We start from the raw sequence: 25,126 nt of genomic DNA, 5'->3' as shown, positions 1-25,126 counted from the left end.
AAATAAAGAAAAAGACAAAGCACAAAATGACTAAAAAGAACATCAGAATAGGATTTCAATAAAACTATAGTGTATAAATGATACTAAAATAGCACTGATTTACAGTAATTGTCATAATCTGTTCACTTCAATGACAGCCTGTGCGTAGAGGCGTGTCGACATAAAAAGCGTCCTTGTTTTCATTGGCTGCTTGCACTTGAAGGCGTGGCTTATGTAGCTTATTGATAAAGAGGACTGAGCGCACATTTCTTCAGACTTTACCGCGACTGTTTATGCTAGAGACTCGTATACAAACCTGTTATTCAAGTAAACCGAATCAATAGTGTTTCAACGATTCTTGCAGTGCAGTAGTGCACATTTATATTTTCATCTTCAACGTGCAAAACAATCCTTTGCACTCGTATATATTCCTTTAAAGAGCATTAAATCCCGGACTCAATGGATTTTCTGTGTCTGGTGTGTGTTGCGGTGAGCGTCAGCGCCTGGTACGCGTCTGCGGAGCGGCACAGTGTTTACTGGAACAGCTCGAACGCAAAGTAAGTATTTTACTGCATTCTCCTTTATTTGTGTGAAACCTCTCCGCTGTTTTCCATCTTTATGTAAATAATTTCCCCTTTATATGATGTAGCTCTTGTTAGTATTCTTCTGTGATATCTGAAATCTCTGTATAGCTATCACAAGTTGTAAAAGCCTATGCAAACTATAGCCATAAAGTACGCAGTATTATTAAATGAATTACGTAGGTTATATGCACTGCATTAACAGTCTAAATAGTTTCACAATAAGCGGCTATATCTTATTTTATCTGGTGTAGCCTATGCAATGTTTTGTTGCAGTTTCTCGTTATTTGCTCCTACTGTTTTCATTCTGTGTTTAGATTAATGAAACGCATAACTCTGACTTTCAACTTGGCAAATCATTACCCTGGCTTGCAAGTTATGTTAGTTCAAGTTGTTTACGCTTTCAGGTTAGTTATCACACACTTCATTGCTTTGATTATTATCTCTGCCTCTCGTCTAACCTTAAACATATACAGTATTAGTGAATGACATGATAATTACTGTATAAGAGACAGCAGCTGGGAAGAAACCAGACAGATGGACAGACAGATCAGCCTAAATATACATGCACACATGTTAGTTTTACTATTTGTGTGGGCATTTTATTGACAGGGTGTCTTAAATACATGATATTTACCATACTTTATCCTTCACACAAACCTGTAGATGTACATTTTTAAATCTAGCCAAATTTTTACAGATACATACACAAAGCAATAAATAAACAGACATGAGCACACCAGACTAAAATATCTAGTAGTAGCTTGCGCTTTTTATGGGAGGTATCTTGTTACTCTTAGTATGATATTAAGTTGTTACTGATACAGATTACACCGTTACAGCACTTTGATGCGTGTTTCATCAAATGATTGCATTTGTAATCTCTCCTCGTAGTGAAGAAGGACGGGTCACCAGGCACTTTCCAGAGATCAATATGAATGACAGCAATCAGAGTGATTTATTAGGCTTTTAGCAGGAAACTCAAGAACAAGAAAATGGGCTTTTGTGGATATCAGAAGCTTGTTGACCGTAAAACAGAACCTTTGGCCATGTGCTGGCATCTCTTTTCCCGCTTCTCATTGTCATTGACTTGACTGGATTTTTCACGTACACCATGATAAACCTGTTGTCATAAAAGTTAACTGGTGATAACTGAACTGAATCCGTGCTCACGGTCATGACCCGATTGGAAGTTTTCATGATGTCACAGGTGATTCACACCGTCTGTTGTGATTCAGTCGGCTTTCGGTGAGTAATTTATCAATGTCGTAGTTGCGCAACATGAGTGTACCAGCCTTAACCAGACACGGTCTCAGAAGAGCCTGGCTCAATATCAGCCAACAGAGAGAGATCGAGAGAGAAGCAGCAGCTGTTCCTGAAGACAGACAGAAGGAGGGATAGCTTCAAGAAATCATGTAATAGAGACCAAACTCTTTTTAGGACCTGCTGTGAAAAGAATGAGGTGGAAGAGACAGGGATGGAGTAATAGGAGCTGCTTGGATCTGGGTATAAAAAAGAAGGATTGGTAATTTGAGTTAGAGACTTCTATGGAGATGGAGAAAAAGAGGTGGAGGGGATTATGTGGCAGCAGTCTGGTGCGTTGTCCGGTCGCTAATCCCGACATGGACCACATCCACGGAAAGGGTTGCGTAAGCACAACAAGAAAATTTGTAATAACGAAACGCTAAGCCCTCAGAAAATCTCTACATTAAAAATCTGTGCGGATCTCTACTTTTAAAGCTCTCAGTCTTGCACACATACACAGAGACCATGGCAATGTTGCTCTATTAGCACTGAAAAGGTTAGAAAGAAACACCCACACATCAAAACTAGAATTGTAAATATAATCCCTTCTTGAGCTAGTCATAATCTGGCAGGTGTGATGGGAACTGTGTTTTCACTATGTATTTTTCCAAGTTAAATCTTTCTCATTAATCTTACATTCTAAGAAAAAAGAAACAATTGCCATTAATCAGGTTTTCGGGTTTCTCCTTTTGCTTTTATTTCCTTTTAACGACTTCCATCAAAGCCAATGATTGTTCAATCAGTCTGTGAAACTCAATCAGTTAGTATGTGCACTAGTCAGGCTCGACTAATCAATGCCAGATAGGTGTTAAATATTAATTGGCGTGATCATCTAGTTCTGCCTGTTGCGTAAAAGCGTTTGCACGAAAACAAACACAAACGCACACTAGATTGTTATTGTACCTGAGTGGGTGTGAGTGAACAGTGATGATTTAATCTTCTGCATGTGGCCTTTGGCGAGCTGATGCTCTGGTTTGACGGGTATGTGCGTGAGTCTGCGCCCCGAGGAGACTGGATTTTCAGGTCCGGATTGACATATGGACGTTGTTTTCGCCGATCTGTTTTTGTGCTCGACTCATGCCTACGCTGAGCGCGCTGAAGGGGAAGTGTACAGTCTCGTCATGTTAGCATCATCAAATCATTACTCTCGACCTGAATCATGTGTTTTTTTTCGCATATGTGTTGTCATATGCATTTGTGTTCCCTCGTCAAAGTTTTGCTGGCTCGCATGCGATTAGGGTATATTTAGTAGACTGGGATTCCTTCCAACAAACATGTTGCTATACTTGACCTTTCAGCTGTCCACTCATTGTCCACTCCATTTCCTCTTTGTCCATCCCTTCCTCGCCAGATTCACTTTGTTTGATCTTTTACATGTATCTGAGCATTTAGTGCTGTGTTGTCTTGAGGAGGGGAGCAGACAGATCAGATCAGCATGCGTATCCAGACAGATTCCACAGACAGGCTATAAATCTATGTTCTTTACACAGACACACACACACACCCCTGTTCTTTGTTTCTGGCTCATAGATGCACGCAAAAACAGCCGGCTATGTAGGCAGGGCTGTAATCTGTAAAACGGACGGTTCAGCCTCAGATTATACGCAGATGTGTGTAATCTGGCTGAATGACCCATTCACACAGAAATTACTGTATATATTTATAGACTCCAGTGTAATCCAGTGCTGTATAATCCCGATTTACACAGAAATGGATGTGTATGGAAAATATAATCCATAATTCCACAAAGCATTATAGAATGTTCTACCATCTACGTAGTTGATTGATTACGAAACCGTAGCTCTTTCTGGATCATATCTGTTGTGTTTTTCCACAGATTAGAGTTCCATTTTAGGGTTTCAACTGGTTAAGTAATGATGATTAATAATCGGCAGAAATAATCTGATGTTCCAGGTTAAGTTTTATGTATATAAATGACCCTGGGCCTGTTTTTACATATCTTGCTGTGTTTTCCACTCATTTTAACCCTTAAAGCCCCTTATTCTGAGCTCTTCCTCTCATCTCCTTATCTCCAGCCCAGACTTCCTTACTATTTCTCTTTATATGTCCTTATACCCTCCCTGCTCCATCTTTCCGTCCACTTTTTTTCCCACACAGCCCCCTTTGTCTATCTTGTTCAGTCCCTGATTACTATTTTGATTCTCACTGCCCTGTTGAGTTGGAGTTTTCCTGTTTTTCTGTCTGTAGTCTGCTAGATTGTGTAATTGTCGGTGTAGTAAAGTGTGTGACCTCACAAATGTAAACAAAAGAATCAGAAACTTGTTTCCTGGTGTTACTTATTTACCTCAAGTCAAGCGTTTGCCTTCAGCGTCTTCAGCAGCTCACTGTCGCCACCTACAGAATGCTTACATCACTTAATGATCATTTTTATGTCTCTCAATGACTATATTGCTTTCAGTTTATTATTTCATAGGTACTTTTTTGTGATAAAGGTGCTGACTTTGAATAAAACTCACAGTATGCTACCAAACAACAAGCTAGTGTATCAACAGGCAATTAGCATCCATTTAAAAGTGAAAGACAAAGGGAGGAGGGGGAAATCAGGCATTTGTAAGGAACGGACTGAGAAAGATAGGACGGGGGATGGGTGACGGGTTAGAGGTCAGATAGAAAGAAAGGAATGTTTCTCCAAAAAATTAGCCTGAATGAAGAGGCCCAGGTTTATAATGTGATTTTAAACAGAATGGGAAAAGAAAGAGGGTGGAGAAGATGGAGGAAGGGGGGTGGAAGATAGAAAGATACATATAAAATATAAATAGATAGGGGTGGAGCAAAAGGACAGTGATGGATAGTGTGAAATTTTGGTTGTCTGCTCTAAACTCACACAAAATGTCACTGAAATAGCCTAATATCTGTGTAATCACTGAAGAAAAATGTGAAATCCAATAACTTGTTAAAACGATGTAATATGGGTTCAATAATTAAAAAAAATCTCTAGAAAATGGAAAAAGTAGGCCTACTGGTCATTTGGATATCTTTTGGATTTGCATATAAGTTTACAGACATTTCCTTAAACCATAAAACACAATAGCAGAGTATAATTCAAAATATAGGTAAAACACCTGTGATAAAATAGTATGGACAATTCCTTCGTATTAACACAATAAAATGGACCCTAAAGACTAGAGTGTATGTGAGACCATCATTATTCTCTGTTGACCTAAAACTTTATTTTTTCATAACTCTAAGTATTAAAACATTGTAACCTCAAGACTTTGTCATATGCATATCATGATTTGCACATCTGCGATATTTCAATAAATATATTGTGCAGCCCTACTCCCACTCCATCTTGACTTGAAACATGTATCTGTAAACCCCCACCCCCACTTTAACCTCCGCAAACGGGCCGTATTGGTTGGATAAGTCCGGTGCTGGTGAATAGCAGCGGTGTGATCCGTGTGCTCAGTGTGATAATCCCTGGTTTGGAAGAGCGGATTAGCTGGCTGGCATTCCGACCCGTTCCGCTACGTCTGGGGTAATTACCAGCATGTAATCGACGGGAAGGACAATACGAGAACATACTGCTCGGAAAGAAAGTGAGAGAGCGGTGAGGGTAAAAGGACTTAGTGGTGACTTAGCACCTTGAACCTGGCAGACTTTAACGGGACGAAGGCGCAAGACTGAGACGTCTCTGTATATTATACTTGTAGTGGAGAAAGAAAGCCAGACAGACAAACATAGCGTGAAAGCTTCGTGTACGCGCTTGAACAGACAGGTTTTATTACTTGATAGTGTGAGAACAAGCCACTAAAATAGGATCATAATACTTGTCATGACAAGCAGCAGGTCTTAAAGGTTTTCAGTAACCGAGCCCTCAACTCTGTTTGTGTGTGTGTGTGTGTGTGTGTGTGTGTGTCAACTGCTGACAGCGAGCATAGTGCAGTTGGCAGTGAGTACATCTGCTCTGAAGCACACAGCTCTGACCGTCTCTCAGTGTGTGTGTGTGTGTGTGTGTGTGTCCTGCTGACTGTGTAAGGGTGTGTCTGAAAAATATGACCCTGAACTTTGACATTACTGACCCGCCTGACAGCTTGAAACATTCAGCCAAAAGTGAAAGAGGGGGAGCGCAGACAAACTATTGAGGGGAACGGGGACAAACACGTATCTGAGAGCAAGTTAAGCTTTAGTTTTACATATAAAGTAGTTTTTTATGTATTTGAAAGTCTATTATGCTCACCATGGCTGCATTTATTTGACCACAAATACAGTAAAACAGCAATGTTGTGAGTTATTTCAATTTAAAATAACTGTTTTCTATTTTAATATGTTTTCAGCATCATTACTCCAGTCTTCAGTGTCACATGATCCTTCAGAAATCATTCTAATATGCGGATTTGGTGAACAAGAACATTTTCTTATTATTATCAATATTGGAAACAGTTGTGCTGCTTAATATTTTTGTGGAACTTGTGCATTTTCACAGGATTCTTTTAATATGAAGTTCAAAAGAACAGAATTTATTTCAAACACATTTTTTTGTGTAATAGTGTAAACGTCTTTACAGTTTTAAAAAAAAAAAGACTGACACTTGCATAAGATGACGACTCCAAGCATATTAGTAGCCTAAAAATGTTCGAGGAGGTCGGCTCGTTCGACCAACCTAATTAGTCTGCGTAAACAAATTACTGAGTGCAACTTTAAACTCAAACTCTTTGAGCCCACACGCAAACATTTAAACACAGGCTCCTCTGTGTCTTGTGATAAACAGATTAATGACGTGGCCCCCAGGGGCCGCAGGTACAGACCCTCCCCTGAAATGTGTGCTGTTTACATGGATCCGTGCCCCTCTTACAACTCAACAGCGTCACTCTCACGCTCGGCGCTTCACAGAGCCAAGTGTCACACGGGAAACAGTGGCCACTGCGGCGTTTGAAGTGACCGCTCGCCAGGAGGAAAAGCACAACAGAGCTGCTCTGGGATTGTTTGAGCTATCGGCGGCTGGCCTTGGATCAGCTCAGAGAGATTAGACAGGCATGGGAATCATAGTGTGAGGGCCCACCAGACCCTTTCAGTATGAAATTAAACTTAGAGATGCACAGATAATCCAATTATATTCTGATAAATGGCCAATTAATGTTCTACTATTTTGTCAAAATAAATTAAAAATAAAACACTACAAACTAAGTAATTTTAAGTGCTGTAAGAGTATTTTGGCATTACAGCTTTATAATGTACAGAATAAAAAACATTTATTTGATTGATTGATTGATGATTATTATTATATTTAAAGAAAATATATGGCATCACAACATGATATAAAATGAGCTGAATTGGTTAAATATTATATTTAACCTTTGTATAATTATCATAATAAAACGTAACAATATAATAGACCTAATGTTTAGTAATGCAATTATTTTCCCCATACATAAATATAATGATGTTTCATGACGTTCATCAGGAATATTTATGTATATTAGCCAATAACCGATATGGTACCAATATATTGTGCATCTCAAGGCAAACGCCTTAATTGGTGACCCAAAAAAAAGAGATTAAACCCGTGCCTTAGGCTGATGTACGGGGGATGAGTTAATGACACCCAATTTGTGGTGTTGTCTTGATCTTGCCACCAGGTTTCAAACAGCTCCAGATCAGCTGCTTCAAAGGAACTTCAGAGGAAGTGAGACGGGGCAATCAACCTCACAGTCTAGTTTCCAAGAAAAACAGAGCGAAACTAAAACCGTTCTGACACTGATTTCTGTTTTAGAATCACTTTGACCATTTAGCATCTCTCATCAGTTCTGATGTGTTGTTTGGCATATTGAATACACATTAAAAAAACACCGCTTTCCCACACACAGAAAAGTCAGCTGGCTTAGCAAGGCGTACACCCTGTCTTTTGAACACACTGCTGATTAGAAGCCGTGCGAGACTGACTCTAATCTCTGCATTAAGCGGGGCTAATGAGCGCAGTGATGTGTATGTTTACCCCCCGTCTGAATAGACCGCCAGGCTGTTTAGACAGGTCGGCCAATGCTTACTGCAGAGGCACAGTGGGAAAGAGACAGAGATGAAGGGGGTTGAAGTGGACAACAGGGGGCCCGTCAGGAGCCTGTGTGTCTGTCCGTCATTTAACCACGGCTCCTGATGGCAACAACAACAAATACATGTGCCAAAAGGGAGAAAGTAATAGAGCAAAGGGCAAGATGGGGGGAAAGAGGCCGCCTTGTGTTTTGATGGCGGTTCACGTGAGGGCCGTGTGAGTAAATGTTATGGTAAAGTGATTGGGTTTGATGATATTGGGTATATGGAAATGTATCATTTATAACAGTCACAAAGCTAATCAGCCAATCAGATACTTTATGTGGTTTGAACAGGGGCATTGTATGGTCAAAGCAGGGGTGAGCGTATTAAGGAAAAAACTTTGTGATTTATTCAGATATGTTGCATTATTCAGAAATGTGAGACAAAATTCACCATAATAAATCAATGACAACATGAAAGCACAACATACTGAAAGGCCTGTGGATTTGTCATTTGTACATCTGGTAACAGCAGCAGGGAAGCTCAGATCAGACGAAAATGAGAAAAGCAAATGAGACGACAATAAAAGGAGAGACAGACAGAGAGGAGGCTGTGAAAACATGTAGAGCCAATTCAGAGAGCCAGTCAGTCTAAGCGGCTCCATCTCTGTTACCAAGAGAACAAGGAAGAGGTTGTGATGGATCACACAAAGTCAATGGATTTCAAGATTTTCACAGAAAAAAAGTTTTAACAAAAAGTATTTTAGAGCTGTCAAAGTAAACATGTTAACATAATATATATATATATATATATATATATATATATATATATATATATATATATATATATATATATTACCCCCCTATAAGGGGTTCCCCTCAATCATATTTGTGTGACAAAATAAAAAAGGGAGATTCAAGTTCATTCTAAAATGTAAAGTGAAATCTTTTCATTGAGGACTTTAAGAAAAACACAGTTGAACAATTTCCCTAAACACTCCTTCACCCAACGTGACTCAAAAATGCAGAGTAGAAAGAAAAGAAAAAGAAAAAGGGATTGTACAGGGTGTTTCACCCAAATAAAAGCAGCAGGTGAAGGGTGAACACACGTTACTCACACACGTGCATCAGGGTGTAGCTCTCGCTTTTGCTTTGCACTGATGACGCTTGCCTGGGGCCGTTTCGTGTCACTGTTTCTGTTTGTTTGTGAACATCAAGTTTCTTTTTGGAGCCGTTTTATTCCTGAGGTGTGTCTGTGTTTTGAAGGTTGACAGCCATTCATGGATTTTTTATTTTTTCACTTTTCTTCCAGCTTCCTATGGGATGATTACACCGTGGATGTCCGCATTAATGACTACCTAGACATCATCTGCCCTCACTACGCACGGGGCGAGATCCCATCCCAGGAGGCCGAGCGGTACGTGCTCTATATGGTGGAGCTGGAGGACTATGAGAACTGCAAGCCGCAGTCCTTCGACCAGCTGCGCTGGGAGTGTTCCAGACCTTTTGCTCCTCACGCTCCAGAGAAGTTCTCAGAGAAGTTCCAGCGCTTCACTCCCTTCACTCTGGGCAAGGAGTTCCGCCAGGGAGAGAGTTACTACTATATTTGTAAGTATCCACGTCTGTATTTGTGAGAGTATGCTAAACTAAAAATTTGAAGTTTGTGTGTTAAAATTAAACACACAAAGTGAATGCTGTGTGACCAACAATTCGGAAGAAAAAAAATACATAATGTGCATCATCATGTCATGTGGTGTGACTCCCCAAAGTCAGGATATTTGTGAAACAATATTTGATTCAATTTAATTTTTGCATATATGTTCACTAAGCTATTACTTTTTACACCATATGCCATTCAATTTTCCTTTTCCTTGAATTTCAAAACCTTATGAAACCAACGTAAATACAAAATGCTTGTTTTAGCATTTAATAACACATTAAATGATTTATTATTATTTCAATTATAGTACTACAGATTCCGATTCTAAATTTTCACTCTGTTTTCCACAGCCAAACCTCTTCACCATCATGGACAGGAGTGTTTGAGACTGAAGGTGGATGTTGTCGGACCTCACGGTAAGTCAAATCAGTTCTTGCGTTACCAACTAGACATTTCTGCAATCTTTACTGAATTACAAGGACAACCAATGCCTTACTTACAGTCCAACTATATCATTTAATGTTCTAGGCTCCACGAACAAGAAAAAGATAGTTGAGAAGGATGATGAAATGGAAATAAAGGCTTCTGGAGGAGTACACAACCCATCAAACAGGCTTCCAGCAGGTGAGAACTTCTTTTCCTCGCTTTTGGCAGCGTGTCCATTTGCTTTAGGAAAAGATGTGGAATTTTTTTACTTTTCAAGCCGAGGTGTTAGAGTGACTTTACGCAAGTTACACGGTCACGAAATGTACTCATCATGCTTCTCCTCTACTTTCAGATGACCCTATTGCCATGATCCCAGTTGTTCAGAGGAGCGTGGGCAGTTCGGGTGTTCGTGTGTCTCCCGTCTCAAGTTTCGTCACGTTGATCTCTATACTCATCTTTCTGCTCCTCCACTGAGCCTGATATAAGAAGACTTATGGACGCTGGTCCGTTAGGACACAACAGACTTTAATGCCGGTGCTGGTTACCGGCTCTGAAAATGGATTTTCTATGAAGAATTTTTATACAAACTGAAGTTTTGGTGCTGGTGTGCAAGTTGCTGAGTGACGTGTTTGCATTTGTGTTCGTGAGAGTGATGTGACCAGAGAAAGGTGTTTTTGAAGAACCTTCTCTCTTTTTTTTAAAGAGTATTTACCGTTCTATAATTCTGTTCCCCCATCAGCTCTTTTTATTTTACTTTTGTAGACCGTATGTGCTCATTTTTCCTGAAAATTCTTCACAAATCTATTTACCAATGTGATTCAGAACAAACCTTAAAGTCGGGAGAGCTTGTTTTGTAACTATCAGCTGTAGAACTGGAATTGTGATCACAAGGGAGAACAATAGGCCAGATATTGTGTTTGATAGAGACCTTTGCTCTACTGTACTGATTTGAGCCAAAGATCACAGGATTTCTCTTAAAGCTGACCCTGGCCTTGCACCTTATAAAGAATTGATGTTCGTGCATATAACAGTGTTTGTAAATCTAGAACAGCTATCGAACAGTTTCCTGTGTTTTGGATCTCGTGTTGCTGTAGTTTCAGTTGGTTTCTGTGATGTAATGTGAACACACCCTACAAAATGTACTGGAATTATGTTATAGATGAGATCAGATTTGTTTTCTTTCATAACAAAACATTTGGTTTTGAACAGGAATGATCGGTTGTGCTGTTCGTGAGTGAGTGAGTGAGTGAGTGAGTGAGAGAGCGAGAGAGAAGCTGGCCTTCTGACAGAGAGCACGACATGCACAAACAATTTAAAACGGTTCAATGAATTCTTTCAAATAAGTTAAAAGAACAATTTCTTTTTGTAAAAAGTTATTTTGTACTGTATTGGTTTATAAACTTGTAAATAGTTGTGTAAAAATGTACATATTAAGAGTTATATAAAATAAAGACATTTGTTAATTATGAAATTGTGTGGAATGTTTATTTTTAATAAATATTGTTCAGTTGATTAAAAAAAACCAAAGTTTTGGAGCAGCACAGACAAATTCTCTGTGCAATTTGTTGAGGCCTTAGAGTAAAGTTTAACACTGTCAAAACACCACCATCAAACTTTCTTCCTGTCCTCTTTCGTTCCCTTTTCATCTCTTTTTCATGGTAAGGACTTCACAGCTGTTAACCAAACATTCAGATGGGGTTGAGATGAATGAAAGAAAAGTGGCACTTGGGTGCCAGGACGTAACTTGCACATTTTTCTTGGCACTCTCAACTTTTTTTTTTTTTTTTGGACATTTGAAAACATTCAACACAAGATACATTGGACTCGCTATGTGTATGTCTTTCTCAGCTTTGGCCATTTTTGCACCCCTGGACTTTTAGAAAACATTTTTTTATAATTCTGAGAGGAGAATTTTGTCTTTGAAATAAAATAACAATCTCCTTTGTCTTGTTTTGTATTACTCTTTGGTCTTTTTCATAGTTTGCATTTTATGTATCCTAAATACAAATCATTTTTTCACACTTTTTGCACATTTTGACTAAATAACGTAATACATAAAAATATATATTTAATTTATTTGATTTTATATACAGTATGTCTCATTTAATCTCAGGCATGCTCTTTGCTGACAAAACATTTTCATAAGGGATGAAATTGTGATATAAATCAATATTTTATTATTGAAAATTAATTATTATTAAATTTGTTTATGTTTAGATCACTTTGTATGGGTTTTCATAAAGATGCAATAATTCTATAGTCCCTATAATATTTTCTATAATTATTTTCATGAATCACAGATTAAGATCATTAAATGCAAAAGATAAATTATGAAAGGGTGCATGGTTTCCAAGACTGTATTGATACATTTAGCAGACAACAAAGATGAAACCTTTGAAATCCGTTTTTAATACAAATCAACCGCAGGACACTAAACTAGCTACAACATGCGTGTATTCACTTAAAACACCTTTCGAAGCCCAGGAGTGCAGAAACTAATTGATTTCCGAGAAAGCGGTTGTGCTTTGGACAGAGCTCTATACCTCAAGCGTGTACTTTCAAAAACTACAGCGTTTTAAATCTCAGTATAATCAATGTAGGTGGCAACCATCTTAAAATTACTCCGAATCACCTACGCCTCTTATTTCACTACACAACAGGACTCTGGAAGAACGATTTGAAGAGCTATTTGCAAAATCTCTTCAATGGATGACAGACAAAAATGCCATAAAACTTTCTGCTTTGGGCTGCCTGGACCATCACCCTTACCTTGTGTGTGTGTGTGTGTGTGTGTGTGTGTGTGTGTTGTTCTGTTTTGTTTTTTCTTCAGAATTTTGTATCAACACGAAAAATATATCATCGTTGAAGTATGCCATAAATGTTTGTACTTGAATTCGGTTTAATAATAAAAAAAAAAAATTATCAAAAAGAAACTACACAACCGGACTACAAAATGACGATCAGGAGCATCATTCTGTGAATAACCAATCAGAGTGAAGGAAGCTGTTCAACCCTGATTACAAACACGGAAACAGAGAAGTGGACGTCAGCGTAGCATGAGTGCTGGATTCATAGGTTTTGTAAATATAATTTATTTGCTTGATTGCACAGTGGTACAGAAGCACAGCTCAGTTTTCGATTTTTCAGTCTATGGATTTTCTGCAGCTGCTATCATGTGCGTGCATCATATTCACCGTCGGGATGTTCACGACGGGATTGTAAGTTACTTTAATTTCTACTACTTCAGGACTTGATATGACAAATCATATTTGACAGTTACCATGTAGCTGAGCAAAAATGTGCACGCATACAGATTTAATAATGTTCGTGTCTAGTGGCATTTCGTGCCTTCCTCGGGTTTTCTGTAAATACTTTGATTAAACAAAGTTCTATATTAAACTTTTAGGCTATTTATCAACTGTAGTGGTTGCAACTAAGAGTGGCTGCCTTCACTCAAATTCAATAAACGTTCTGCGAACATACTATGATTTTTGGTACAACAGCAAACCTTTAGTAATATTAGCCAACACTGTTAGCAAGAAGATTAACAATTTATTAACAATTTATTAACAATAACTAGTACATTTATTAACAATAACTAGTAAATATAGTATTTTGCCTGAAACTATAGTGCATTTTTAACATCTTTATTATGTATATGTTTGTAAGTTGAGCATATAAACGTTTTGAGGCTGTGCGGGGCAAATGAATTTCACTGTCTGGATAAATTGACAGTGTAAAATATGAAGCATTTAAATAGAATTTGCATAACCTGTTGTATCTGCTATGCCAGTAAGTTATGCTGTCTTCCAAGAAAATATTTCTCACACACCGTTTCTGTGTTTGCAGGACAGACTTGAAGAAAATGAAGGCCACACAGTCTTCAGATAACGTTCAGTTTCTGCCCTTCCTAACCACATGCTTAAAGTATGTATTTGCTATTTGACATCAGCCATTCTTGTTAGTTATTGCATACAACTTCATGTATGCAATGGTTATCATGCTTTGAAATCCATATGCAAGTCCATTCAGTCTGAATGATGATTTTGTGTGTGTGTTTTTAGTAATCTAGGTTGGCTTTACTATGGATTACTGAAGGAAGATGGAACAGTGATCATTGTAAACGTCATTGGGGCATCTTTACAGACCTTATACATCATCACCTACTGTCATTATACCAAAGAGAAGGTTTGTCATTTAGTCATTGTCATAGATTATACAGTGGGGTGCGGAATTTAAGACCTCTAGCTTCTTTTTAGCTTTTTTTCTAATTTAATACAATATTTTAATTACAAAATAAATTACCAGCATAACAATTTGATTAAAAAGGTGAAATAAATACAATATTTCTATTGTCTATTACATTAGCAGAATAACAGTTTGACTTTATTCAATATTTTCAATTGCACGATATCAACTGTATATACAACAAATATGATGAAGATTTTTCAATGGTATGCTGTCCCTGTGTGTGTTTCAGAGGCGAGTGATCCCACAGACGCTGGTGATGGTGATTGTGCTGTGTGTGGGCTGGGTGTATTTTACTATGGTGCTTCGTCCTGGAGAAGCTCAACTCTCTCAGCTGGGTCTCGCTTGCAGTGTGTTCACCATCAGCATGTACCTCTCTCCGCTCACTGATCTTGTGAGTACACACACACACCTATGCCTATAACCAGCATTAATCATGTTTAAACCACAGTCAGCATGTACCTGCATGTATTTAAAGATAGGGTAGGCAATGTTTTTTATATACACTTTTTATTAAACTGGTTGAAACCTTCTTCATATCCTGATAGCAATCAATAATAGAAGTGGTCTAAATATTAAAAAAAATGTACATATATCTTCTGAGGAAGTCTCAGGACCAAAACATATTCGTCCAATCATTGCATTCCATCTGAATGCAATAATAGGATGTCATACCTGTCTGTCAATGTATGTATTTACTGTATTTACAATGTATGTGCTGACTATACTTTATACTTTACATAAAACTTTAGACATAATCTTGGATTTACACATGAAACGGTACATAGTGCAGTGGTACAGAAGTCAGAGCCAAAGAGACATTCAGGGCAAAACCATGCAAACAGGGACAGTGCAAGTCAAGATGAAAGATAAAAAATATAAAATGTCCAGTGCACATAGAAATACATTGCCTTAAAGCACATAAAGATGAAAAGAACGTATTTAGAAGTCTAATAGCGTATTACCAGGACTGTCAATGACAGAGTAAATGACAGATTACATTTATGTAAATCTTTACTTATGTAGAGTGTTACATACGTTTTATGTAAATTATTTACTTGCGGTACATAAACAATATAACAAAAATCAAAACATAATATGTGATAAAATAACAAAAAGATTGATAATGAGGAATAAGTCTGTGGAAAAGATAAAGCCTGAGAAAAATATATAAATGACAGGAATACCACCACATAATAATTTTTTTTTAAACTGTGTATTTATTTAACTTTTTTTAAACAAAACACTGTTACATAACGTTTACTTATAATATTAATAATGAAAAGTTAATAAAGAAAGAAACAAACAAAAAAGTGAATAAAAAATACAAACAAAAACAAAAAAACAACAATGAATAAGAAAATTAAAGAAAATACAAAGTAAAAATAAATACAAAAGTCCCTGACAGCACTTCAGTAAATAAATATACCACATACCAGTACATTATCTTCCTTCAAGCAAAAATGTTTCAATAAGTGCCCACTTCTGTCGAAAAAGGTCAAATCTGCTGTAATTTTCTCAAATATATATATATATATATATATATATATATATATATATATATATATATATATATATATATATATATATATATATACTGTATCTGTGTCCATTCTGTCACAGTGGGTTCATGCACCTTCATCCAGTTCACAGTGATTATCTTCCTGGCTGCCATTAATAATATGTAATACAAATAAGTGAGATTTACTAAACTGATCCAAGGGGAAAGCATCAAGCAAAAAAAAAAAGATATTGGGTGCATTGATGTATCTCTTCCTAAAACATTACTAATTTCCTTTTTAATCCTCTTCCAATACACCCAGAATATTCCCAGAATATATGCACATAGTCCCCCACCATCCCACAATCCCTCCAGCATTGTGATAATGGCGAATAATAAAACATTTAAACTTATGTAATTGCATGCATCAACAAATATTACATATTAAAAGGTAAACGTTATTGCATACATTTATGTCATCTATGACACCATGACATATTTCATAAAGCATACATCAACTCTAAAATAATTGTACATTTGTCCTTATCTTGTTTTTTTTGGTTTGTTTTTTCCAGTAAAATGGTGTGAAGTCTTGTAGTAACATTCCAGCTTTCCATCTTTTGTTTATCACTCCATCCATCCTTCTTTTCTGTGCCCTCTCGCAGTCTCCATCTTCCTGTTTTGGATCTTTCCCTCTTCCATATTTATCAGCCCAGCTCTGTCTATCTGTCCTGTGCCCTGTGTTGTATTTCCTGTCATTCTCGTACCTCCTTTTGTTGCTTCCTGTTTTTCCCTCCATCATTCCCTCCTGTCTGCGAGTGGCAATAGCAGCTTGTTATAGGAGAGACAATGCGTGAGTGTAAATAACAAGGTCTGGTTGCAGCTTTGACGCAGTGGTGAGCACATGTGCTCCAGATTTACTGATCCTTGCTGCTGAAGTGGAAGACACCAGTTTGAGTCCTGCCTGCATCATGTTTCAATTCTCTGTGCTTTCTATCAATAAAAAGTAGCAAAAGCATCTTTCTCCTCTCTCAAAAAAAAAACATTTGTGTTTTTCATTTCCACTAGTTGGATATTGTGCGAACGAGGTCTGTGGAGCGCTTGTCTTTTTCCCTGACTGTCGCTACGTTCTTCACATCGACATCATGGACGCTGTATGGCCTTCAGCTCCAAGACTATTATATCATGGTAAGACGATGAAGAGACTGTCTTGAGACAGTGGTTTGAGGTAAAGGAAAAAGTGTGATATATATTTTTTTGTTTTTCAGGTACCCAACACCCCTGGCATCTTTACTAGCCTCATCCGCTTCTTCCTTTTCTGGTGGTTCGGAGCTGTCATTCCAAACAAGCCCTCCTATAAACTCATCCAAATCTGAGAGGAACTCAAACATCTAGTGAAACTGCCACTGAAAATTCAGTGAAGTCAGACTATTTTCACTTTATCTTTGTCTTTAATTAAAGGGATAGTTTGGCCAAAAAATGATATTGCTTTTACCATTTACTCTCATGTTGTTCCAAATCTTTCTTTCATCGGTGGAACATAAGAGAAGAAATAGACATTGGAAGTCAATGGTAACCAAAACTGACTGGCTACCAACATTCTTCAGAATATATTCTTTTGTGTTCCACAGACAAAATAGAGTAATACGGGCTTGGAACAACATGAGGGTAAGTAAATGATGACTTGAATGATGAGAACTTAATTTTTTTTATAAAGTGAAATATCTCGTTAATTAAAGGAATGTTACTCCCCGCCCCAAAATAAAAATCTGAATGTATTATTCCAATCCCGTATGACTTTATTTCTGCTCACAAAAGAGGACAATGTTTTTCCCCTGCAATTCCAAAGAATTGGGACTGGAGCTTTTAGTTTTTAAAAAGCACCATCTAAGGATCATACTATATTAGTCATCATATCACACATTTTAAGACATTGTTCAAAAATATTGATCTTAGCTCTTTTTGGGACTTGCTTTTTGAACAGAATGAGTGATCTTTTAATGATTCGTCTGAATGAGTCATTCTCAAATATGATGGATCCGGTTCTTGAGCTCACTGGTGTGGAAGATTATCAGACTATCTTATGTATTTTAGATCTATTTTATGATACTTTTATGGCTTGAAAGTTCCTGTATCTATTCTTTGTAGCTGGATGGAAAAGAATTTCCTCAGAATTTCTTTTGAAGTTTGAAAGAAAAGAAAGTCATACAGGTTTGGAACAACATGAGGATGAGCAAATGACAGACAGTACATTAATATCTGGTACATTTTTAAATTCTGTGTGAGTGACAGTTTTCTTTTTCTTTTTTCCTTGGTTGATCCTTATTGGGATGAGGATTCTCTAAGTTTGTTTGGCAGGTATTTCTTAGTTAATAAGTGTTGAAATCTGCAAACATGACACACCCCAAACCAAGAGCTCAAACATTTCCTGTTTCATTCTTTTGAAACGATGTGTTAATATTAAGCAGGTGTCTTTTTTATCTTGGGTAGGATACATACTGTTCCGAGTGACCTTTAGGAAAGTGTCGCATTCTGTTACTTAAGTAATACATGTAGCGTTTACAGAATCACTCATTACTCACAGACTACATTCTTATAGTATCATTCTTAATTGTGTCCAAATGGCAGTTTGGCAGCTATTTAATTGCGTCCAATTCCAAACTAAACTTTATGTGTAGAAACAGAAAATTAGTTTGAGTGAATGACGTTGGATTAAGGATATCTGTCTCTGAGATTATAGGAAATCTTGCACACATCTGTTTACAGTTCTTGTTTTGTAGTTGAAAGCTCCTTTTCTCTAATCATTCTCACTGTCAGAACACCATATACTTTACAATAAGCCGATGAAAATAAGTATTTAAATAAACAATAACTTTAACACATTCCCCTCCCTCAGAGAACACCAAAGTCACACAAAATCTGATGGCTTTAATCATGTGAGTTGTGGTGACAGGCAGGATATGGAGAAGAATAATTGTCAAATTCACTAAGTTACATATTCATAACCCATAAGTATGGTGAGATGAAAATCTTAAGCAGTCGTTGGCTGTTAATGTTGTTTTGCATATTCTCTGGGTCTTACTGTACATCATTCGGTACTTTATTCACAAGTCTTTTCAAGTCTCCAAGACTTGGCTTTGTGAATAAAAATGGTCAATATGTTGATTTAAAACATTTAAACTTTGTTTTATTGTTGTATTGTTTATGGCTTCTGTGTTGTATGATTATGTTTTGTGTTTTACATTAAGCTTAAATGTCTTTATGTTTCTTTGTACCATTTTATATGCTATGCAACATTGTATATTATATCAGAGGGGATTTAGGGGGATGTTCTTTCTGGAGTTTCTGGGGAAAAAAATTTGCTCAAATAAATCTTTATATAACATAGCCTTCAATGTTTGGCTGAGACTGAGAGAAGAAGTTATGAGAGCTTAGCAGGGGAATGTGAGAGGATTTTGTTCTGGTCTCAAAGAGGATCAGCACTGATTGTGAGCAATGAAAACTAAAATACGCCGAAAAGCCGAGGCGTAACGCGTACTGACAGACATTTTAATTTCTGTGGGAAATAACAGCACTTTTATCTCCCGCTATTAAGTGTTTGGTTTTGCAGAGCTCTCTGTGTTTTTGAGTGTGTGTGTTGTTTGCTTGTTTGTAGTTTGCCTTGGTTAACATGAGCGAGTGGGAACCGTGTGCTCGCTGTTTCTCAGTGCCTATGGAGTCTTTACATGCTTTTCCTGCCTGCCTCTCAGAGAAAGACATGAAAGGGGAAAAGGATTGGTGATTGTTCATCAGGAGAGTGTGTTTTTGAAAGAATTAGTGATTGGCAAAACCTCTTTTGTGAGAGAAACAATGATGACTAAGGCAGTCTCACGCATGAAGACAAAAGCACTTTTTAGTCTTCAGCCATGTTTGTGTAAATGTTAACATGTAAGAAGATTAGTGGCTCTCAAACCAAAATGGGTCACATGTCCATTCTGCTGTGATAGTGAGAGGGTCACAGACAGCAGGGAAAATGCAACAAACCATTTAATCGTGTATAGTTTTGACTGTAAATATAAATAAGCTTGTCAAACTTTACAGTACCGGACAAAAGGTGTTTAATGTTTTTGAAAGCAAAAGGCTGCATTTATTTGATCAAAAATACAGTAAGAACAGTAATATTGTGAAATATTACAATTTAAATGAACTGGTTTCTGTTGTAATATATGCAAAATGCAATTTATTCCTGTGATCAAAGCATGAATTTTCAGCATCAGTCTTCAGTGTCACATGATCCTCCAGAAATCATTTTAAGATCATTTCTTATTATCAATGTTGAAAACAGTTTTAGCTGATTGTTTTAAAAAAAAATCATGATACACTGCCATTCAAAAGTTAGGGGTAATACAGTACTGTTTTTACTGTATTTTTTGTACATAAACAGGCTTGGTGAGACTAAGAGACTACTTTAAAAAAAACTTAATTTTTTTATCTTTTTAAATTTTTTAAGGTCCAAACTTTTGACTGGTAGGCTACTGTATGTAGTATATATCTGTCTATATATTTTAGGAATGGAGAAGTTGCATTTTTTTTTTAAATAAAATAAAACTTCAATAAAACTGAGTTTTATATAATAATTTTTCACATGATTACTGTTTTTACTGTATTTATTTGTTTAAAAAAAATGAATAATTATGTCTTCATTTTTACACTCCCTCTTCTAAACCTGTATTGACATCCATAGTATGAAAAAATACTATGGATGTCATTGGGGACTGAAAACTGTAAGGTTACGAACATTTTTCATAATATCTTCTTTTAATTTGCGCAACAAATAAACAAAATAAACAAATAAACTTATATAGGTTTTGAGGGTGAAATTCATTTTCATTTTTGGGGGAACTATCTGTTTAAAAATTTTTTTGAATGGTATGATCATTTTTTCTATTCAGCTGATGACGTTAAAATTGTTGCATATTATGTGGCCTATACAGATTAAACTATTGATTTAAGGGGCATTTTTCTTTTCTTCTCTACGCATTTGATGCTATTACACCACTTAATGAAATATCTGGGTCCTGAAGCAAAACCAGTTGAGTGTGTGTGTTATATGCAAATCCATTATTAATTGTTAATAATTATGCCTTCAGCATATTTTTTTTAAATTATAACAATAATTGAAACAAACTTTAAAATAAAAATACAATCATATTTGAGTTGAAAACAGAAAGCAACTTTCATGCACGAACCTGTTGAAATAATCAATTTCCTTATATCAAGGAGATAAAGAAGTCCATAATTTGCAAGGAAATAAATATTGAAATGACAATGATTTGGTCAGAGACAATCGTCATTTGCCAATATGAAAAATGACGCCCACACCATGACAAGCTCCTCAGGCTGAAACGATTTAGTGTAATTACAGTGTAAACCGTCTCTGTTACACAATAGACAGATAAATAAACAGACGGGGGATGGACAGTCAGGAGTAATGGATGGCCATGTGGAGACAGAAAGACTAGACAACACTCACAATGCTCAAATGTGTGTGTGTGTGTGTGTTGCTGTATGGTGTCCAGTGTTTCTTGATGGGACACTTGTGTGACGGCATCCAGGCAAATGTGTTTATTATGAATCACATCTGATTGATCTCGGACACTTCGCTCCGTTCTCATCACTAACAGCGCAGTAGCTGTGGTGTGGTGTGTACGTGTGGGAGTGTGTATTAGTGTATGTTTAATCAGCGCAACAATGGGAGTCTACTGCAAAACAGGATACCCCTGTTTCCTGCAGCAGAGACTGTCTCTGGGACACACACACAAACATACACACCACCTTGTCTAGGTCGCTAACTATGTATTTTCTCAGTGACTTTTTTCATTCATTCAGATGAACACATGATCAATGATTAGTTTTTTTGTTTTTATGCATGTCAGAATGCATCATAAATTCTGCTCATGAATGAGACTGTCTGATTCTTGAGTACGGAGACAACAGAGACTCTAGAACTAAAAAAAGATGCAAACTATTTTATGTTTCTGGTGTTTCACTGGAAAAGCAATTGTTACCTTAAGCATGTTTCTACTTGATCTAACCTTAAAAGGGCCTTTTGTAGGTTTAAACTAGTCAGGTTTAGTCATATTAAAATCCCCAAAACATTTTTTTATGGTTGGATGATGGAGGAATCATGGCAGTACACTGTAAAAAGTGAATAGTTGGATCAACTTAAAAAAATTACTTAAATTGGTAACACCTAAAGAAATTAAGTTTTCTCAATTTAAGTTGAGAAAACTTAATTTCTTTAGGTGTTACCAATTGAAGTATTTTTTTAAGTTGATCCAACTGTTCACTTTTTACAGTGTAATACAGACAATATAATTACAATTATTAATATATATATATATATATATATATATATATATATATATATATATATATATATATATACACACATATAACTGTGTGCTGAGCTTGTGATGAAGGCTCAATTTGATACTGCCTGTTTAATTAACCAATGTTTTCAAAAATAAATGATGGTGTAAACCAAAAACAGATGAAACCTTTTGAAAGAGTTGCATTTCATTACATTTTATTGAGGGATATTATTTTGTCATTATTTTTAATTATATCACATTACTTTCTCTTACATATTACATATTACTCTTACATTATAGGAAATCTATAAAAGAAAAAAAAACCTCAGAGAAGTGAAGATGGTTCCAGCATCATGTGTTTGCAGAATTTTGGCCGACATTTTGTAAAACATATTTTGAAGTGTGACTTAAGATACGTCTTGTCGTCTGTGATGATACAAATGTTATAAATGTGCAGAAGGAGCACTTTCAACTTTTGTTTGCTGAACTCTTGAAAAACAGTAGTGTGTGTTTGCTGCATCAGCATGCTTGCGTGTGTGCGTGTGTGTGTGCGTGCGTGCGTGCGTGCAAAGTCAGCTCATATGTTTCAGCTTTCAGCAAGTAAAACACACCTGTGAGAGCTCCAGCTGTTGTTTTGAAGAGCCTGAACAAGGGAAGCAGAGACAGAGGAAGAGGAATGTGCTGCTCACCCCTTTTTTCCTTCAGCCCTTCTCCTGTATCGCGTTTGTTGTTTACTTTCATCTCATTCACATCTCTTTTTTCCTAACAGCCTTAATTATCTGTCTCCTCGTACTTGTTTGCATTTGCCTGCTTCTGTCTTTACGGCAGCACTATAGATGAGTTAACAAAGACGCCAAAAGCACCACAAGTTGTATCAACATGTTTTTAATAGATAGACTCCATTCATCAAATCTTAATAAACACGAAACAGAGAGAGCAGAAGACAGGCACAGACAGGCAACACCCCTCTGGCACCTGCTGACCTCTGTCACAGATTTCAGCTTAAACTGAAAGTCTGCTAGTAAAACAGGTTAGGTCAAAGGTCACAGACTGTAATGGTGACCTTGTTTTTCTCCTGTCCAACTGTCTCACCATCTTCTCTGTCTCTGTTTCATGTGCAGTTGCTTTAGGCTGGCATTTATGATCAAGAGTGTGCAGACTCAAGGCATTCAAGCAGCTATTTCAAGCTTTAGCACTCCATCTCCTGAATTTCGCTCTCAAACCGACTCAACTCTCTCATCCAACCTCACTTTAGAGCACTTGAGGTGTTTCTCCCAATGCTTCATTTGGTTTCTGAGACCAAGAATGTCTATAGCCTGATAGCGTTCCCATTCATTTCAACAGTTGCTCAACACTGTTATACGTTAGGGGGCGCTATTACACACCTTCTGAAAGAGTACAGTAACTCCAGATCAAATCATCAAAACACAGGCAAAGAAGAAACAGAAACGAGCGATCCCATTAAGTAAGCTGATGCATAATGCGAACATCAACATTAAACAGCATCTAAATCAAAACTGATAATGTTACCGAATGAAATGTGGACCCAGGACGAGCTATAGGACTGTGCATTGGGAGTGTTGATGGACTCGATCTACTCCATATACGGTATGTTTTGATCATCGTAACGTTACTGAATCCGATTTGGATGTAGGCCTAGTCCTCGACAAAAACGCGATTTTCAGCTTTTTGCTCAAAATGTTGCTTTTTTAATTAAACTTATCCATATTCAAGTGTTGATAAAAAAATGCATTAAGCTATAATAAAAAAAAAAAAAATTCTTTTTTTTTTTTTTAAGCAGAGGCTTTTATCTTTCTTATGGTGTATTGCATGTACGGAAATTCATACAGCGAAATATTTTGGGGGCCATGAAAACTGAAAATGATCAAAAATGCTGGCGCTGGTGGTGGCTGGCAACTTTTTAGAAAACTGCTGGTGGGGAAAGAGTTAGGCGCTCTCCAAAAATAATTGGGCACCAGTAACATACTATAATATGATTTATATGTTGCTTGCAGGAAAAAAAAAAGCCTACATTTGAATGGAGAATGGATGCATTTTGCAGCCAGATGGTGTAGTTACGACATCCAGGGCCTGATTTAGGTCACGTTAACCAGTCAAACCTCCACACTTAAGCCTTCATTGGAGTCTTTAACCGTGAATTCAGTAGTTTGGTTCTAATTTAAAAAGTTTGACACATTAAAGGTTTTACACCTTTGTACAATGAAATTCTGCAGTTGAAATGCAATCATTTCAAAAGGAATCCCTGCAATCTCATGCGAAGGAACATTTCCCCACTGAAGACAGTAGGCCCTAGTCATAATGTTTTTTGGTTGTTTGTTTTAGTGTTTTAACCCTTTCACGCATAGAGGTCACTACAGTGTACAGTTATTCAAAAAGCCATTTTCTTGTATGCATGTGTGTTATTTGCATAGTTGCACATCAACCACTACAATGGGCACACTAGTGCATCCTCCTATACACTGCCACCAAGTGGCGAGTCGTTGTATGTGGTTTCATGATGTTTCACTAAGCATTCGAGAGAGAATCCTCGCACTCATTGGCTCCCGTCTCAGATACACTAGTACCGTAGTGTTGATTGACATTAAAAATTGACATTAATTGCTTTAGCAGCGGAGTAGCTGTACAGTCGAAGAAGCAGAATAGGCCTGAAGGTAGAAGTCAGAAAGACTAACAAAAAAAATCGAGCAAGAAAAGTGCTCAAGTGATGCCCAAGTTGCTTCTTTTTTCATTGGGCTGGTGGCAAAAAGTGTCCAAATCACCCTGAATTCACCCCTGAACTTTACCCCTATCGTGTGTGTGTGGTAGTAAGGAGAAGATCATTTATTATTTTGCCTGTTTTCATTGCCACCAACTGCCAAATCTGTGTACAAAAGTACTACAAAATGTCTGTACCAGTTGAACGCCATAGATCACAACAGTGTTTCTGACTGATTTTATTTCTTAATTTTCCAAAGATACATTTATTCCTCGTTTTAAAGTTATTCCTCAAACAATAAATTGCTTTATTTAAATGTTGAGTGTTTATTAAAGATTAGCCTTACATGAGATGAAGCTATTGGCCT

The 25,126-nt window shown here is 37.0% G+C and overlaps 2 protein-coding genes across 2 annotated transcripts; both read left to right on the top strand.

The window, feature by feature from the left end:
- Nucleotides 1-252: 252 nt before the first annotated feature.
- efna1b (ephrin-A1b) lies at nucleotides 253-10,635 on the top strand. The gene is made up of 5 exons (XM_079894040.1): nucleotides 253-536; nucleotides 9,168-9,463; nucleotides 9,866-9,931; nucleotides 10,044-10,139; nucleotides 10,294-10,635. Exons 1-5 carry the CDS (start codon nucleotides 439-441, stop codon nucleotides 10,413-10,415), a joined length of 678 nt encoding a protein of 225 aa, XP_079750166.1. The 5' UTR covers nucleotides 253-438; the 3' UTR covers nucleotides 10,416-10,635.
- A 2,296-nt stretch (nucleotides 10,636-12,931) lies between these two features.
- On the top strand, nucleotides 12,932-20,301 carry slc50a1 (solute carrier family 50 member 1). Its single transcript, XM_079893630.1, has 6 exons — nucleotides 12,932-13,159; nucleotides 13,791-13,868; nucleotides 14,006-14,129; nucleotides 14,422-14,583; nucleotides 16,759-16,878; nucleotides 16,959-20,301. Exons 1-6 carry the CDS (start codon nucleotides 13,092-13,094, stop codon nucleotides 17,064-17,066), a joined length of 660 nt encoding a protein of 219 aa, XP_079749756.1. The 5' UTR covers nucleotides 12,932-13,091; the 3' UTR covers nucleotides 17,067-20,301.
- Nucleotides 20,302-25,126: the final 4,825 nt, after the last annotated feature.

Source organism: Squalius cephalus (genome assembly GCF_949319135.1).
Source record: "Squalius cephalus genome assembly, chromosome: 15".
NCBI classification, from domain to species: Eukaryota; Metazoa; Chordata; class Actinopteri; order Cypriniformes; family Leuciscidae; genus Squalius; species Squalius cephalus.
The sequence above is the reverse complement of the archived record's forward strand: the minus strand, read 5'-3'. Positions and strand labels throughout refer to the sequence as shown.